The 17230-nt window shown below is 41.0% G+C and overlaps 1 protein-coding gene across 1 annotated transcript; it reads left to right on the top strand.

Moving 5' to 3' along the window:
• The first annotated feature begins 8241 nt into the window (after nt 1–8241).
• Nucleotides 8242–17024, top strand: LOC114634890 (histone-lysine N-methyltransferase PRDM9-like). The gene is made up of 9 exons (XM_028783496.1): nt 8242–8423; nt 8722–8845; nt 9153–9260; nt 11832–11881; nt 13525–13681; nt 14621–14722; nt 14925–15196; nt 15536–15603; nt 16760–17024. Exons 1-9 carry the CDS (start codon nt 8343–8345, stop codon nt 17022–17024), a joined length of 1227 nt encoding a protein of 408 aa, XP_028639329.1. The 5' UTR covers nt 8242–8342.
• Nucleotides 17025–17230: the final 206 nt, after the last annotated feature.

Genomic DNA, 17230 nt, shown 5'->3' with positions numbered 1-17230 from the left:
CCACAGCTGTGTAGGCCTGACCAGCTCTGGCTGTGTTGGCCAACCCAGGAAAACCTCCTCCTTATCAATAGAAAAGATGAATTACTCCTCATGTCTCACATGACAGGGAGATGAATTCTCTTGCCCAGTGGAAGATCTCAGAGTCTGCATCCACATCCTAAACGTCTAAAACAAGACAAATAGCAAGTCCTCTGCCCTTGGTGTCTCCAGCACTGACGTCTGTGAACAGGGCAACACTGTACCTAAGCCCATCACCTGACTGGTATGTGACCTGCATGCTGGTTCAATCAGTCATTCCCTTTACCCTGGCACATCTTAACAAAAGCTAATTCTAGGATCCACACCCTGACTAAAAGAGGTTGCCAGATACAGTCATCAAACTCACAGTTTCGGAAAGTTACTCAGAATTCCCAAGCGGTATCTTCGGAACTTTGCTAGACAATCCTATAAAAAGGGCTCAGTAGCATTTTCCTCCTCTTTTAAATCACCAACTAGGTGCAGAATTTAACTGATTTCCTTTTACACAGCTTCCAGGTATTTGTTCCTTACGCAGGAGTCTGAAGTAAACTGTCATCTATTACAATTACCGTATTCCTCTACAGAATGCTAGTACATGATCCAGCCATTTGTACAATTACATTTAACTTTGTGATAAGTTTATATTTAACCTTATATTAACTTATGTTGATCTTGATATAAAGATTTTCTTCATTAACTTTGTCTCTTAATGTTCCCTACAAAGTTGTACAGTTATTACCTCATGACTTATGTTCTGAATCTTTGCCAGTTCACCATGGCCCCTGGGATGGACCCTCTTCTGAGGCACCCTAACTGCTGCTCCTCTGCCCTCTCATCAATCTTTGTCAGCTTGAAACAGTTAAACAGAGATTGGTGCCCTTAAACCCCCGAAAGTAGTTTGGTGACCCCTGAAAAAGAAACTAATGAGCCATGAGTCATCCAACTCTTCCCCCTGTCCATCTCCCCGGGAATGTAGGAAGACAATGGTATGACCCATCACAGCCAATCATGTTAAAACTCTCCTTCTGCTAAGTGTCCAGAGGACCCCTCTCCCACAGACCCAGAACTACCCACCTCCAGCAATGACATTCCTCAACAGGAAGCAGCTAGGGAAGAATCTCCAACCCTGCCCCCAATTCCCTGTTCTTTTTATATCCCCTTAAGTTTTGAATAATGCAGTGTCTCCCCTATAAAACAGGGTTCCGACAAGATTACAAATAGTCTTGTTATTTGCTAAGACACCTGTCTAGACTTTGGCAACTCCAGAAGACAGGGACTACAGGAAGACACGTAAGCTATGATCAATTCCACCCCATTATTGGTAGTGGCCATCTTTTTTGAAGTCAATCTCAATCTCCCACCACTCACTATATGTGCCAATAAACACGGTCCTGTCTATCGAAGACCATGCTGCTGTCTGTTTTTGCTGTCTTCCATCTCTTTAAACTGCCTCAGATGGTGCACATTATCTAACATGTACCACCACACCTGGTAATCTTATATGCATGGTAGCCACACCTGAGTAAGAACATTTAGTATTCCAATATAACTTAGGTTTAATGGAGTTAATTCCATCAGCATGACCTTGCTTCCAAATTAAAGTCACACCTAGCTTTGGGAAGGGGGACTGAAACTCAGAAAACACTTAAAATTTTGTCATAGCATTTACATACGGTATGCATTTTATGGGGTTGCTATCAATAATCCTCACTTCCTGGTTTTACCCCCTTTATGGGCTAAATTTGTGTACTAGATCTATTGGCTTTTCTCTGGGCATGAGATTTAGCAAAAGAGCTAAGATTGCTTTATCATAACAGTCTGTGATATCTACCTTCTGTGACATTTTTGGCTCTCCTCACTCTCTTGCTGTGATAAAGCAAGCTGTTTGGTTGTGAGCTTCTCAGTGGTCATGATGGTACCATGTGGCTACTGGTCAGTGGAGCTCTGAGCCTTCATATCAAAAGCCCGCAAAGGACTAGATCCTGTCAGAAGTCACCAGAGTGAAATAACATGGGCTTAAGAAGGAATTCTTATCCTCAGGTTACTTTTCTTTGACTTTGTTATCTGGAGACATGTACTTTTCCATTAATTGTTCCATGTCTCTTACCACATAGATGGGCAAGGGCACTTCTACAGACTACAAAACATGCCTCTTTGTACCAAGACTTCTGGGCATAAGTTATTTCTTGCCACCCTTAACTTTAAAAATAACTTCAGGGGCCTAGGGAGATGGCTCAGAGGTTAAGAGCGCTGATTGTTCTTCCAAAGGTCTTGAGTTCAATTCCCAGCAACCATATGGTGGCTCACAACCATCTGTAATGGGATCCGATGCCCTCTTCTGGTGTGTCTGAAAACATCGACAGTGTACCCACATAAACTAAATAATTTTTTTAAAAAAAGTAAAGAGTAGCTTCAGGCTTATCATTTCCCACATTGGGAAGCCAAGATGATAAAGTACCTGTGTCATTATGATCCTGGTGTTAAGAATGAATAAAGGTGATCCTCCCACTGAGCTGTGAGTCAGTGAGTCAAAGGGTTTTTATATTAAACCAACCAACAAACAGACTTGAATGTGAATTGTGTTTTGTGTGAAATTTGGACTTCAATTCTGTTTTAATGTTTTATTGTTGTGAAGAGTCACCATGATGAAGGCAACTTTTTTTTTTTTTTTTTTTGGCTTTTTCGAGACAAGGTTTCTCTGTGTAGCCCTGGCTGTCCTGGAACTCACTCTGTAGACCAGGCTGGCCTCGAACTCAGAAATCCGCCTGCCCCTGCCTCCCAAGTGCTGGGATTAAAGGCGTGCGCCACCACCGCCCGGCAAAGGCAACTCTTATAAAGGAAAATATTTGAGGCTGGCTTACAGTTTCAGAGGTTTAGTCCATTATCATCATGGCACTGTCATGGCAGACATGGTGCTGGAGCAGGTGCTGAGAGTTCTTGGTCATTAGGCAGCAGCAGGAGACTGTGTGCCACCCTAGGTGTAGCTTGAGAATAGGAGACCTCAAAGTTTACCCTATAGTGACACACTTCCTCCAACAAGGTCACATGCAAACATTCCTTCTAATGTTGTGCTATTATAAACATTACAGCAATCTCACGTAAACAACCTTCTCACCAAATGGGAAGACATCTGGTAGAGAATGCTAAAGGCTGCCATTGGAAATCCTCTCTGGTGAATGTGCCTCAGGACCTAACCTGCATCTTCAGGGAAGTCCTTCGACTGTGGCAGGCTAAGAAAACTGTACTGTTCCAGAAGATCCTTGAGAGTCTCGTTTGAGCTCTGACAAAGCAGGCATGTGTGAACTTAGCAGTGGTGCTGAGACCTCTGAAACCTTGGGGATGAAAATTTTCAGTTTCCCAGGGAAGCAAACAAGGCTTCTTGAGAGAATTACAGGCAATGGGTCTTTAATAAAGGATGGCCCTGACATTTGGCTAAAGGGGAGGAGAAGCCCAGAGCCAAGTCCTGGAATTTCTTTAAGGCCTCACCAAAATGATAAAACTAATATATAAAACTAAGATAGCAACCAACCAGAAATGTGCTAATGTAACTGCTGCTTTCCTAGGCAATCATGTTAGAGATTGCCTAACTCTTCCAGAAAATTTCCCTAGCTCTGAATAAAATAAATTTGCAAGCTCCTCTTGGGGTCGCCATTTTGTATGAATGGTTGACTCTCAGATAGTGTTCTTTCTGCAAAATAAATGCTCTTCGCTTTTGCATACTATTTGAGACTAGGGGTCTTCCTTCAGCGATTCTTACACCTTTACAGTGCCAGAAACTCAATGATCATCAGAACCAGAGTAAAAAAGTGGCCAGTCTCAGAGTTCCTTTGCCATTGGAAATAAGCCAAGAGTTTGAGATGGAATGTTTTAGATCCTGGGTACAGCACGAAAGTTGGAGTTTCTGTATTGTTCCAGTAGGCATTCACAGGGCTCACAGCTTAGGGTTGATTTATTAACATATCACAGCCTGGCCGGGCGGTGGTGGTGCACGCCTTTAATCCCAGCACTTGGGAGGCAGAGGCAGGCGGATTTCTGAGTTCAAGGACAGCCTGGTCTACAGAGTGAGTTCCAGGACAGCCAGGGCTACACAGAGAGACCCTGTCTCGAAAAACCAAAACAAACAAACAAACAAACAAACAAAAACAAAAAACATATCACAGGCTACCTTAGGCTTGGCTCTTATAGGAGCTACCTTGTGATTGGCTCCTTAGCACATCTCAGAAGCATTATATTATTCCAAGTCACACGAAATGATTTCACCTATCCTAACAACTTTGAACACTTGGGGACAAGAAAAGCTCTTTAATGACGCTTTTCCATTGGCTAATGCTCAAGGAACATCTGGCCTTGAATAGAATGTTTCACCAAAGTATAAATAACTTAGGCGTTTGCATTTTACATATATTGTCATCCTTAAATCTCAGACTGAGGTTACATTGTGAACAATCTGAATGGAGACAGGAGAACTCAAGTCTGGCCACTTGGGCAGATGGAAAATTTACACAGCCAAAATATTGTCAGGATTATAATTATTATTATTATTTTTGTGAGACAGGGTTTCTCTGTGTATCCCTGGCTGTCCTGGAACTCACTCTGTAGACCAGGCTGGCCTCGAACTCAGAAATCCACCTGCCTCTGCCTCCCAAGTGCTGGGATCAAAGGCGTGCGCCACCACCGCCCGGCCAGGATTTCTTAAGTATATCAGTATTGTTCTTTTTCAAATAGTTGTTACCCAGGGTCATCTTATTCACATAGCAGAATTACGTTTTTCTTAATAAGAGCATAGGGGACCTACTGGCAGCAGACCAGAATGTAATGATGACTGTGAACCTTTAGCTGCCTGTTAGAACAGGTTCTTTGCGGGTGGGTCTAATAGCTGGCAATCTTGGTGAACAAATATTTTAGCACTGTTAATTTTGTTTATCTTTAACACACATGGATAGTGTTACTTATCTTTGGGGTGTTTTACTAGCTCTCACTTTTTAAATCAGAAAAAGCCTTACTTTTTCTGATTTAAAGTCTTCTAAGCAAATCTACTAACAATTGCTTCATTAAATCAATTCTATTACATTGAGTTTCTTCTACACCAGTATGTGCTGACAGTTGAGTCTTTATGAGAGGAAGATTAATGTGTATGGCATTAACTGAGGAATATTTTGGGGATCAATATAAAAAATGGGACAGCACAGAGTCCTGCTATGATGAATTCTCAGTGAATACTTCGGCTAACTCTACCTTCCAACCAGAACTTAGTATACCTTTCCTTAGTATAGTAGACCTATTTCAGCAGAGAGTCTAATTTACTGGAATTTAGTTCTTTGTGTGTGTGGTACTAGGGATTGAACATAGAACTCCATGCATACCACCAACCCCTCTACCACTGAGCTACATTCCCAGCCTTCTTTCATTTTGAGAAAGTCTCACTAAGTGGTACATAATGCCCTTGTATTTTCAAGCCTCCTCCCTCTCTGACCTCCCAAGAAGCTGGTAGTACAGACTTATACCACCAGTCCCAGCTGACCTTGCCTGTTTTTATTTTTAAGATTTATTTATTATATATAGTATTCTGCCTGCATGTATGCCTGCATGTCAGAAGAGGGCATCAGATCTCATTATAGATGGTTATGAGCCACCATGTGGTTGCTGGGGATTGAACTCAGGATCTCTGGAAGAGCAGTCAGTGCTCTTAACCTCTGAGCCATATCTCCAACCCCTTGTCTATCCTAAAATGAATTTCAGAACCCTATCTGTAGATTTGTCTCTCCACCTCGGGAAATCAGAGTTCCTCAATTTTGCTTTTATTAACAATCAGTCTCAGATTTCTGTCTTTTGTGGGTCTTCGTTTGAGTTTCAGGATTGCCTAGTTCCTGTTCATCTGTACTATTTTCTTATCTATCTGAACAGGCATTTACAAATTGTTAATCTGCTTCTTTCCATTGCTGTTCTCAGTTCATCGCCTGCCAATATTTCAAGGACTGAACTGCTGTTTTGGTAGAGAACGTGTGTGTGTGTGTGTGTGTGTGTGTGTGTGTGTGTGTGTTCTCCTGCATGCCACAGTGTGTATATAGAGGTCAAAGGACAACTTTGTGCAGTCCACTTTCTCCTGTCACCATTATGTAGGTCATCAAGCTTCTAATTAGTTTAGATTTTACATCTGCCGTTACAGTTCTTTAAATAGATTTATCCCAGACAGTCTCCGCAAGTTTTAGACCAACACATTATTGAGAGATGAACTAAGAAGTCAGTCATAGATTTAAGCTGATTGTGTCTACATATTTCAAACTTATGGCAGCCAATAAACAGTGCATTCATAGCACTATCAAAAGTTCTTAAATCTCATGTACTATATATATGTTTAAATTCTTATCATTAGAAATTTTAATTTCTTTTTAAATGATCTACTTATTTATTTATGTGTATTTTCGTAGGTCTGAGTGCATGTAAGTGCACCACGTCTAAGTGTAGGTAGCCATAAAATGAAGAAAAAGGCATCGGACCCCATGGAACTGGAGTTATGGGGCGAGGGTTGTGAGCTGCCCCACGATGGTGCTTGAAAAATGTGTCCTCTGCAAGAGCGGCAAGTGCTCTTAACCACTGCGTCATCTCACCACCCATCTTGTAAACTAACTTTTATTAATTAATAACGATTTATATTAATCAAGGCACTCTTAGCACGTCACGAAAATTTTAGTAAACCTATGTGATTATTTATTAGTTATTGTTAAATTAGAGGCTCTATAAATATTTTTTTAAAACCTCTTTCATAGCCCATTTTAGGTTCTTTTCCAGAGACCCATATTTGCTTTGATTTTGTCTATATATTTTGATCTAGCTACTTATCTCAGGCGGGACTTGAGCTGAAGATACGTCTGCCAAAGCTGGACTTCCGGTCCCATCCTCAACCCCCGGCTTCCCAGTGTCCAGCTCCAACTGGAGATTGAGTGAAACCCCACTCTAAAGCAGACCAAAGCCCTTAAGGCTCTGTGCCATGGTTTTAAGACCTTTTGTAGACAGGACACAGGTCAGGGAACACAACCTGCCAAAAATGAAAAAGAGGAGACAGGAGAAACGGACGCCTCGCAGAGCACACGTGTCCGCCTGCGCGCTGGCCACCACCTGATTCGTGCAGGGGTCTGGCCATCCCAGCGAGGGGCGGGGCAGCCTGAAGAAAGCCAGGGGCAGGAATTACACCGTGACTGACAGGCAGAGCTCCGCCCTCCGCCTTTCTTGTTCCCGCCCTCGGCCAGCTGTCCGTCAATTGGTGGATTCTCCAGTCAGTCAGCCTCGGAGCTCCTCAGAGGGAAGGACGGCGGCGGCGGCAGCCGCGCCAGACACAGGATTCGAGGACCACGAGTACAGGCGAGACTCTCAAGACCAGCGAGACTTTCTAGGCCCGTGAGACCCCATTTCCCCTAAATTAGATTCGAACCCCCTCAGCGTGACACACGCGCGCGCGCTCACACGCACACGCCGCGTCACCTCAGCTTCTCGGGAACTCCAAATGCCTTTTGGTTTAGGTCCCAAAGGCACCAGTGTGGAACCAGCCCACCCTCTGCCTGAGGAACCTTGGTAGCTCGCCTCAGAGAGACTAAGTTTCCAGACAGGAAACCTGGACTCTCGGCGTAGAGACTCTCCTAAGACCCAGAGACCGACCCCAAACGCCCTCAGTCTCGAGGACCTATCACTCCTTAAGATAGGCTTCCAAGGTCCTAAATGCTCTCTCATCCAGCAGGACCCTAAATACCTTCGCCGTGACAACCCTCAAGTCTTCTCACGGTCGTCAAATCTCGTCAGTCTGCAAGTCTCCAAACCTTATTTCACAGCCTGGAAGACGCCTCTAGCCTACAAACCCAATTCCCTCAATCTGTTGAACTCCAGTCCTCAGCCCGAGGTTCCCTAAATTAAAATCCTCAAATTTTCACCAGAGGGACTTCAATCCCTTGCACTCAGGATTCCCGAGTCCGTTTACCTGAAAACATCTCTTAGACCCAAGTGCTCTTCCCTGACTTATTCCTTGGTCCAGATGAAGAGCAAGTGGGGTCAGCGGGGTTGGGGGGAGATCCCACTTGACGGGACGAATCTTCCTTCACTTGCTGTTACAGGCCCTGACCCGGATATAGGGTCTCGGTGCCTAGGTTTAGTGCTCAGTCCAGAATCATTGCGCCTGCACCAGTGTACTAGATCACGGAAGAAGCCGCTGTGTTGGCTGCTAAGATTCCCAGCCTCCAGCTCCTTCCCATGTGCTGGTGGCATCCATGTTTGCCTAAGGCACTTAGTTACTTCTTCATCCATAGGACTATAGGACCCTGGATCTCTCCAGGGAAATGTCCTACGCCATGAACACCAACAAACCGGAAGAGAATAGTTCTGAAGGAGATGCAGGGAAACTCGAGTGGAAACACAAGGTAGAACAAAGTTATCCTAGAGTTAGGAGGACCGTGGGGTGGGCAGAGGCAAACAGCCTTGAGTACCATAGATTCTTGGTCTATACTACCATATTGATCTTCCTATGACAAGATGGTGGGTCTGGACCTGTGAGAGAGGAAAGGCTTATTAGCAACTTCTCAATCAGCATGAACATCCAGTGTTTGCTTAAAGAGGCTTCTGGGAATGGGAGGAAAACCTTGGTCACTAAGACCACATTCGAGGATCCCAAGCCCTGCCCAGCATGCTCCATTTTTTTGCTTTTATTTTTTCCTCCAGGTCAAAGATGAGTTCAAAGACATTTCCATATACTTCTCCAAAGAAGAATGGGCAGAGATGGGAGAGTGGGAGAAAATTCGCTATAGAAATGTGAAAAGAAACTATAAAATGCTGATTTCTATAGGTAACAAGAAGTCTTGGGCTGAACTAGCCTAGATAAAAAACAAGTCTCTAATTCCCATGTTATGTTAGTGTTCTCCCAGGTATCTAGAGTGGTACACTTTCCAATGGAGACAAGTTTAGAGGGAACGTGTGCGTGTGCGTGTGCGTGTGCGTGTGCGTGTGCGTGTGCGTGTGTGTAGGGCTAAATGTTACCACTGGCCCTGTAGAGATCTCATCTCCACACCCAGAGCCTACCTGGCCTTGTGATACTTTGGTTCCATCCTCTAGGGCCTGCTTCCTTTTAAAGGGAATATTTTGCTTCTTTTCAGGTCTCAGAGCCCCTAGACCAGCTTTCATGTGTTACCAAAGGCAAGCAATCAAGCCCCAGATAAATGACAGTGAAGATTCTGATGAAGAATGGACACCTAAGCAGCAAGGTGAGGAGGGGCTAGGAGAGTTTAGAAGCGAAGTGAGGGGTCAGAAGGATTTAGAAGTACCCATGTGAAACCAACCCAGATTTAGGTTTCAAAAATGTCTCAGAATTAACTTCTGAAAACTGTTAATTTTTTCACCTAAGAATCAAAAGTCAGCAAACAAACAAGATGCAATGCAAAATACAGTAAGGAGCTATTCCTGTACATCTTAAAATATGTGAAAACTATATATTATTATAAATACAATAAATATGATATATACAAATCTGGGCATGAACAAGAAATATCAAACCCAAAGAAGTTAGCGTAAGCACCTTACCTAGTTTATAGTCTGCTTGCTTATTATTAATAATGTAAATATGACCATGGATGTGCAAATGTCTCTTCAAGATCCCATTTTCACTTTTTATATGTACGTAAAGAAATCTGTATCATAAAGTAATTCTATTTTAATGTTTGAGGGCCTTACTATTTCTGGTAGCTGTACTATTTTATATTTCCACCAAAGGCATATCTATATATCTATACCTATATCTATCTATCTATCTATCTATCTATCTATCTGATAATTAATTGTGTTGAGCATCTTTCTCTATGCTTGTTGCCCAATTAAATATCTGGAGAAATGTGTGCTTATTGTATTAATTAGATAGTTGAAGAGCTGTCAACAAAATATCATGTGCTAAGTTTGTAAGGAGAAATATATTTCTTACAGTTCTGGAGGCTAGAAATCCAAGATGGGGGTGCTGCTACCTTGTCAGGTTTCAACAATGGCTTCTTTGTATGTAAGAGACCTTCACTGTGTATTCACATGAACTATGTGTGTTCATGTGTAGAACACACATAGGTGTATGTTCATAGGATCACTACCTATGAAAGTACTAATTCAATTATGGGGCCACACTCTTCAGGTGTTATCATGTCATAATTGCCTTCCAATAGCTTCATCTCCAAATATGTTAGGAAAAAGAATTTGAATTAAAAAATATAAGTTTATTTGCTAAAAACACACTTGAGTATAATCGCCTATTTTTGACTTACTTTGTATTGATGTTGTGGCTGTTGAGTATTCTAGACACTAACTCCTTATTATATATACACTTTGCAGATACTTTCTTCTATTCTTTAGGTTACCCATTTCATTCAGTTGTTTCATTTGATGCTTTTAAGATTAATGTAATCCTACTTCTCTGTTTTTGCTTAATTTTTTGGTGTTATACCAAGAAAATTAATTATGTTACTAATATTATGCAGATTTTAGTCTAGCTTTCTTCTAATGGTTTCATAGTTTCATGCCTTGGATGTAATTCCTTAAAGCATGTTATCTTAGGCTTTGTTCTTTTTCAAGATTCTCTTGGCTATTCTGACTCACTTAAGATCCTATATTAATCTTGATTTTTTTTTAATTCAGCAAAACACCACATTGGCATTTTTATAGGCAATAAATTTAATCTATAGGTTATTTGAGGTAATATAAACTTGTATAACATTTTCTTATAAACCGATGAACATGGGCTGTTTTTCTCTCCTTTGACATTACTGAAAGAAGTATTGACATTTTTTTTTCATTTTTTTGAGACAGGGTTTCTCTGTGTAGCCCTGGCTGTCCTGGAACTCACTCTGTGGACCAGGCTGACCTCAAACTCAGAAATCCGCCTGTCTCTGCCTCCCAAGTGCTGGGATTAAAGGCATGTACCACCACTGCCTGACCCAGTATTGACATTTTTGATATTCAAATCTCTTGCATCCTTTACTTTCCTACTAAATATTTTATTATTTTAATCATTATAGATGTTATTTTTAAAAATTTCCTCCCTGGATTGTTTATTGTGGTTGTATAAAACACAACTGATTTTTAAATGCTCATTTTATTTTTTAAATTTATTTATTTATTTATTTATTTTGTTTTTGAGACAGGGTTTCTCTGTATAGCCTTGGCTGTCCTGGAACTCACTCTGTAGACCAGGCTGGCCTCTAACTCAGAAATCCGCCTGCCGCTGCCTCCCAAGTGCTGGGATTAAAGGTGTGCACCACCACCGCCCGGCTATTTATTTCCAAGTTAGATGACATGTATATCTTTTTTTGGCCTACTTACTCTAACCAGGACTTCTGGTATTATATTGAGTAGAAATAGCAATAATGGCAATCCTTGCATGCCTGTTGTGATCCTAGAGGAAGGAACTCCAATTTTTCACTATTAAGACTGATATTAAAATGATATTTTATCAAATGACCTTTTTGTGTGTACATAATCTCTCCTTGTTCCTGATTTATTCAGTTTTTTTCCTTGTCACAGGCTGATTGACTTATTTACTTAAAAATAAATGCATTGAATATCTTATGAACATGAAACAAAGAGAAGATGAGTTTTGTCTAATTGAATAAGCTTAAATAAAAACACCAATGCCCCCAATAGAATGATAGGATTAATAATATTTTAGAAATAATTTCCATATCACTTTTGGGTCATCCTTGAAGTCTTCACTCAGTTATTCAGAATTCTCTGTTCCTGGTGAGAATCCTAAGTGTAAAACTATATACCAACCCAAGCCCTGATTTCCCATGCCTTTTCAGTCAGTCCTCCTTGGGTGCCTTTCCGGGTGAAGCACAGTAAACAACAGAAGGTAAGTGCTTTCCAAATCCTACAGACAAGGAAACCTTCACAAAGGATCCAAACACAGGTAAGGAAAGGAGAAGGCTTAGAGTACCCTGGGAATTGCTACCTTCCCAGTCTCTTCTACACAATGTCTCTCATCCTCCCTGTCATTTGAATTAATAAGAACATCACTCATTTGAGTGTTCCTACCTCAGTTTTTTCCTGCTATATCACAGTGAGAAATACACTAATGTACTCTAAGGATAGTTTACAAATACAGAGGATTTTTACTTTGGATGGCACAGATAAAGGAGCTATGATCCTCTCCCTCATAAAGACTCATTCTGATAAGAAACGGCAGCTCTCATCCCTAAGAAGATTCAAGTTTGATAGCAAGGGATCCATAAATGAGAAAATAACTTAATGAGGCATGGTAGTTCTTGCCTGTGATTACATGGGAAGCAGAGCCCCAAGGAATACTGTGAGTTTGAGGCCAGCCTAGTCTACTTAAGGAATTCCAGATCTGCCACAGGTATACAATGATATAGTGAGTTTTGGAATGGGAAAGAGAGAGTATGTAAGATTTCATACAGGCAAATAATTTCCATTGAAAGATCATCTGTGGACGAGACTATGAGAGAAGCTAGTAATCTCACATTAATGTTATATTCAATTGCACATGTTCTATTCAGCATCACAAAAAGAATTATTATGTGTGGGTGGTTGGAGAGAGGGTTCAGTGGTTAATAGAACTTCTTGTTCTTCCAGAGGTCCTGAGTTTGGTTCCTAGCTGTACAGTTCAAAACTGCCCTTTAACTCCAACTCCAAGAGATTGAATGCCCTTGTCTGACCCTGACAAACCTGTGCACCTCTCTCTCTCTCTCTCTCTCTCTCTCTCTCTCTCTCTCTCTCTCTCTCTCTCTCTCTCACACACACACACACACACACACACACACACAAATAGAAATGAAAACAAATCTTTAAAAAATGAACAAACAATTAGAATTTATACAAATTATGAATGAAAAAATTAGTGAATTTTCTGAAAAAATTAGTACAAGAATTAGTTAATCTAATTCCAGAATCATCCTAAGCATTATGCTCAGATCTGTAATTTGAGTACTTGAAGGGCTGAGGTAGGAGGAATCCTGTGAGTTCGAGGCCAGCCTCTATAATGAGACCTTGTCTCAAACAAGCAACCTAATTCTAGAATCAACTGTTTTCAAATTTACAATTTTATCATCACTTTGTTAGTTGTAGAGGTATATTTCTGCCACCATTTCTTCATTTTTGTCCCAGAGATACTGCTCTGCTCTCACTTCCTTTTACAGATGTGTTTTATCAACTTTGTTTTCTACATTTCTCATCTGATCAATATTTCCTACTTTATGGATATACTCTCTTTCTCTCTGTAAGCCTTATCTTTTTCATTGCAAACTTTGTTGGCCTTCCAGTTAGCCTTCCCAAATATTCCTCCCTCAAGCCTGAAAGAAGCTTTCAAGAGAAAGCCTAGCATATGGCCTTTTGCCCTGGATTCATTTAAGTTCTTCCTTGTCTCTTCTTTATTCAGACACTCTACACATTAACTAAAATTACAGGTGAAATTTTATAAAAAGCCTTAAAGAACTACTGAAATGCCTATTGTCTTTTTATATGTGACTCTAAATAAAGGAATCACCTAGAGTGCCATTAAGCGGTGAATCTAATGTGAAGGAAGGGTCTGAAATAGAAAACTTGCTGAATACAAGTGGCTCAGAACATGCCCAGAAACCAGTGTCTTCCCCTGAAGAAGGAAATACCTCCGGACAGCACTCTGGAAAAAAATTGAGTAAGAGTAAATAATTTGGGAACTTTAATCCCTCTAGGAATATTGATGAGAATGGTCTGCAATGGTCAGTGTAGTAACTTCAGAAACTTCTGAACTTGATCTTGTCTAAGCTGTGGCATTGATAGTGGGCATGCTATTAAGTAGTATGCCAGAACACTGACTTTAAAGGCATACACTTGGGTTGTTATTCACATGGAGGTACTGGGACTTGGGCAATCTTAAAAACTCTGTGACCTTGTGAACGTTAATATGTGGAAATGAGGATATGGTAGCTCTTATATTGCTTTCAAACAGCAAGTGAAGCATAAAGTAACTGATCCAATAAATCTCTGTGGCAATAGGAACCAAATACTCTCAATGCTGTTTGCCCCGACTTTTGTTCAGTGCCTAATTGCAGCATGTCCTTAACTAATATTTTATAAATGAATCAACAGGTGAATGAACCATTTTCAAATAGAAAATGTGGGCAAGTAGAAATTAAGCCTACAGAGTCAGAAATTAAAGTTATATTAGACATCTGTTGTTAGTTGAATATGAGATCTTAGCTTCTTTAAACAAAAAAGTTTAAAAGAGGAGCATATGGCAGTAAATTTCACATATTTAAAAACATTTTAAAATAAATTTAAGTTTTCTAAAGATTTATTTTTATATGCATATGAATATCTGCCTCCATATATGTATGTGTGCCATGTGCATGCCTGATGTCTGCAGAGTTGGGATGAGAGTATTTGATTACCTAGAACTGGAGTTACAGATGGTTGTGAGCCATGATATGAGTGCTGGGAACCAGCCTGGGACCAAACCCAGGTCCTCTGTAAGAACAGCATGTGCTTTAATTGCTGAGTTATCTTTTCAGGCCCAGATTTTAGATTTTATGAAGAAACAGGGATACATGCTTGAGACTCATATACTTTAAGTCACCTTTGTTCTCTAATATAGAACTCAGGAAAAAGAATGTTGAAGTGAAGATGTATAGGCTGCGAGAGCGAAAGGGACTTGCATATGAAGAGGTCAGCGAGCCCCAGGATGATGACTACCTCTGTAAGTGTCCACCAGGCTATCTTATGTAGAAGGCGGTTATGTCCTAGTCTAGTGATTCATCTGGTCACGTGGAGCTCAGACCATGTCTATTCTAGTGACTTTGGGTGTAGATTGTGAGAGTAACAGGAGTGCTATACTCTTTCTTTTGATCTGGGGTGTTCACATATCTGGGGATGTCCAATCACTGCTGTTTTTACCTTAGATTGTGAGAAGTGCCAGAATTTCTTCATCGACAGTTGTCCCAACCATGGGCCTCCTTTATTTGTAAAAGATAGCGTGGTGGACAGGGGGCATCCCAACCACTCAGTCCTCAGTCTGCCCCCTGGGCTGAGAATTGGTCCATCAGGCATCCCTGAAGCTGGACTTGGAGTATGGAATGAAACATCTGATCTACCAGTGGGTCTGCACTTTGGCCCCTATGAAGGCCAGATCACAGAGGATGAAGAGTCAGCTAACAGTGGATACTCCTGGCTGGTGAGAAATATCTCCTTTCCCTTCATCCTCTGTCTCCCCACATCCTTCCTGTGTTTCTGGTGTGACAAACTAGGATATGGACAGGGACAACATGACTAAATTTGTGTACTGAATGGTTTTTGTTCAACATGGAAATCCTGCTTCAAAATCTGAAGGTGAGTAGGGCTGGAGTGGTAGAGAGACAAAGAAAACACATATGTACATGATGACTCAGAAGCCTCATGTGCGGTCACTGTGAGTGGCTGAGTCCAAAGCTCAGGGAGCACTGGTGAGTGTGAGGTGACATGATTTCATTAGTCATCCTGAAGCTTTAATGTATTTTTTTTTTCTGAAATTCAGATTACCAAGGGAAGAAACTGCTATGAGTATGTGGATGGACAGGATGAGTCCCAGGCCAACTGGATGAGGTAAGGCCATTAGGTATCTGGGTTCCGAGAAAGACTGTCACTCATAAGACTTGTTCCTTCCTTTCTCATCATGACTCCTTCAATGGTTCCCATATAAAAGTACTTCTTTTATATTGTGGACATTAAGGAAAAATAATATTATCATTAACTTTTATCAAAGCACAAATCTACTCAGCAAAATTGGAATACTGAGGGAAACCTTAAGGAGCCTATATTCACTGAAAATACTGGGCTTACAATTTATTCAATATTTATGAAACATTTATTTTGAGTTCTAGTTCAGAAAATAGATTTCATTACTTGAGCAGGTCAGACAACTTGTGTCCTTACAAGAGGCATGTTACAAATATTTTATTAAAAGAAATTATTGTATATTTTGAGAAGTGCACAGTGATGAAACAACCTACAACAGAGGACCTTTAGTCTGTGAGGGCAGGAAATTTCCTTAGCTTCAGAGACAATCATACTGGGTTCTGGAATGATGTAGGTTTGGATGCTGTGCACTCTAGCCATTTTCTATGAGGGTTAACTTAAACTTCTAATCCTCCTGACCTCATTTCTTGATTATAGGCATGTACCATACCCAGTACTACATGGTGCTGGAGATGGAGCCCAGGCTACTGTATATGTAGGCATGGTGCTGGAGATGGAGCCCAGGCTACTGTATATGTAGGCAAGGTGCTCCAGCGGAGCTATATCTTCAGCCCTATTTTCTGTGTTGTCTTGCTAAGAAATCTCGTAAGCTTTTATGGTAGCCTGGGCAGGTAGTGAGAAGAACTTTCAAACAAGGTTGGGATCAGTGTAGGATGAATCTAGAAGCAGAGTGTATGAAAAGTCCCAAGCTCTAAGGTATACATGGGAAGATTTAGAGTTTACTGAAGCAAGAAGTCATTGTTTTGTCACTAGTAGAGATAGATGGCTGAAGTAGAGCTTTGAAAACTGGGCTCTTGGGGAAAGAAAGGCCTTTGGGACAAATGAACAGGGCTTGGAGCTAGGATACACATAACATCAAAGGGATAGATGAGAACAGAAGGTCCTTTGAAATGTGGGAGGGGGTTGGAAACATCATAGCATAGGGACACTGGATACCAGTAAGGAGCTAGTGCAGACATGAAGCTGCCTGCCTGATATTTGCTTCCTTTTCCTTCCACTCTAGGTATGTGAATTGTGCCCGGGATGATGAAGAGCAGAACCTGGTAGCCTTTCAATATCACAGGAAAATCTTCTATCGAACCTGCCGTGTTATCAGACCAGGTTGTGAGCTTCTGGTCTGGTATGGGGATGAGTACGGCCAGGAGCTGGGTATTAAGTGGGGAAGCAGAATGAAGAAAGGATTCATAGCAGGAAGAGGTAGGCACTACTATGATTCCTTAAAAAAGAAAGAGAAGAGGGAATTCTCCTTGAGAATTTTCATTTTCTAACTCCTTTTTAAAAATGATTTATGGTAAATAAAAATGTTTAAATTCATTAGGGAAAAATGAAAATTACAAACATTTCTATAGGAGGTACAATGTCAAGTTCTAAAAGCTTACCATAAGCCAACTGCATAAAAATCAGCAACTAGAACACTCAGAAATCATAATACTAATAGGGAAAAGGAAGAAAAATGAGAATGGGGTTGAAGCAA

This window comes from Grammomys surdaster, unplaced genomic scaffold, assembly GCF_004785775.1.
Source record: "Grammomys surdaster isolate TR1022 unplaced genomic scaffold, NIH_TR_1.0 1136, whole genome shotgun sequence".
Classification (NCBI taxonomy): Eukaryota; Metazoa; Chordata; class Mammalia; order Rodentia; family Muridae; genus Grammomys; species Grammomys surdaster.
This window is presented reverse-complemented; position numbering and strand designations above follow the sequence as displayed.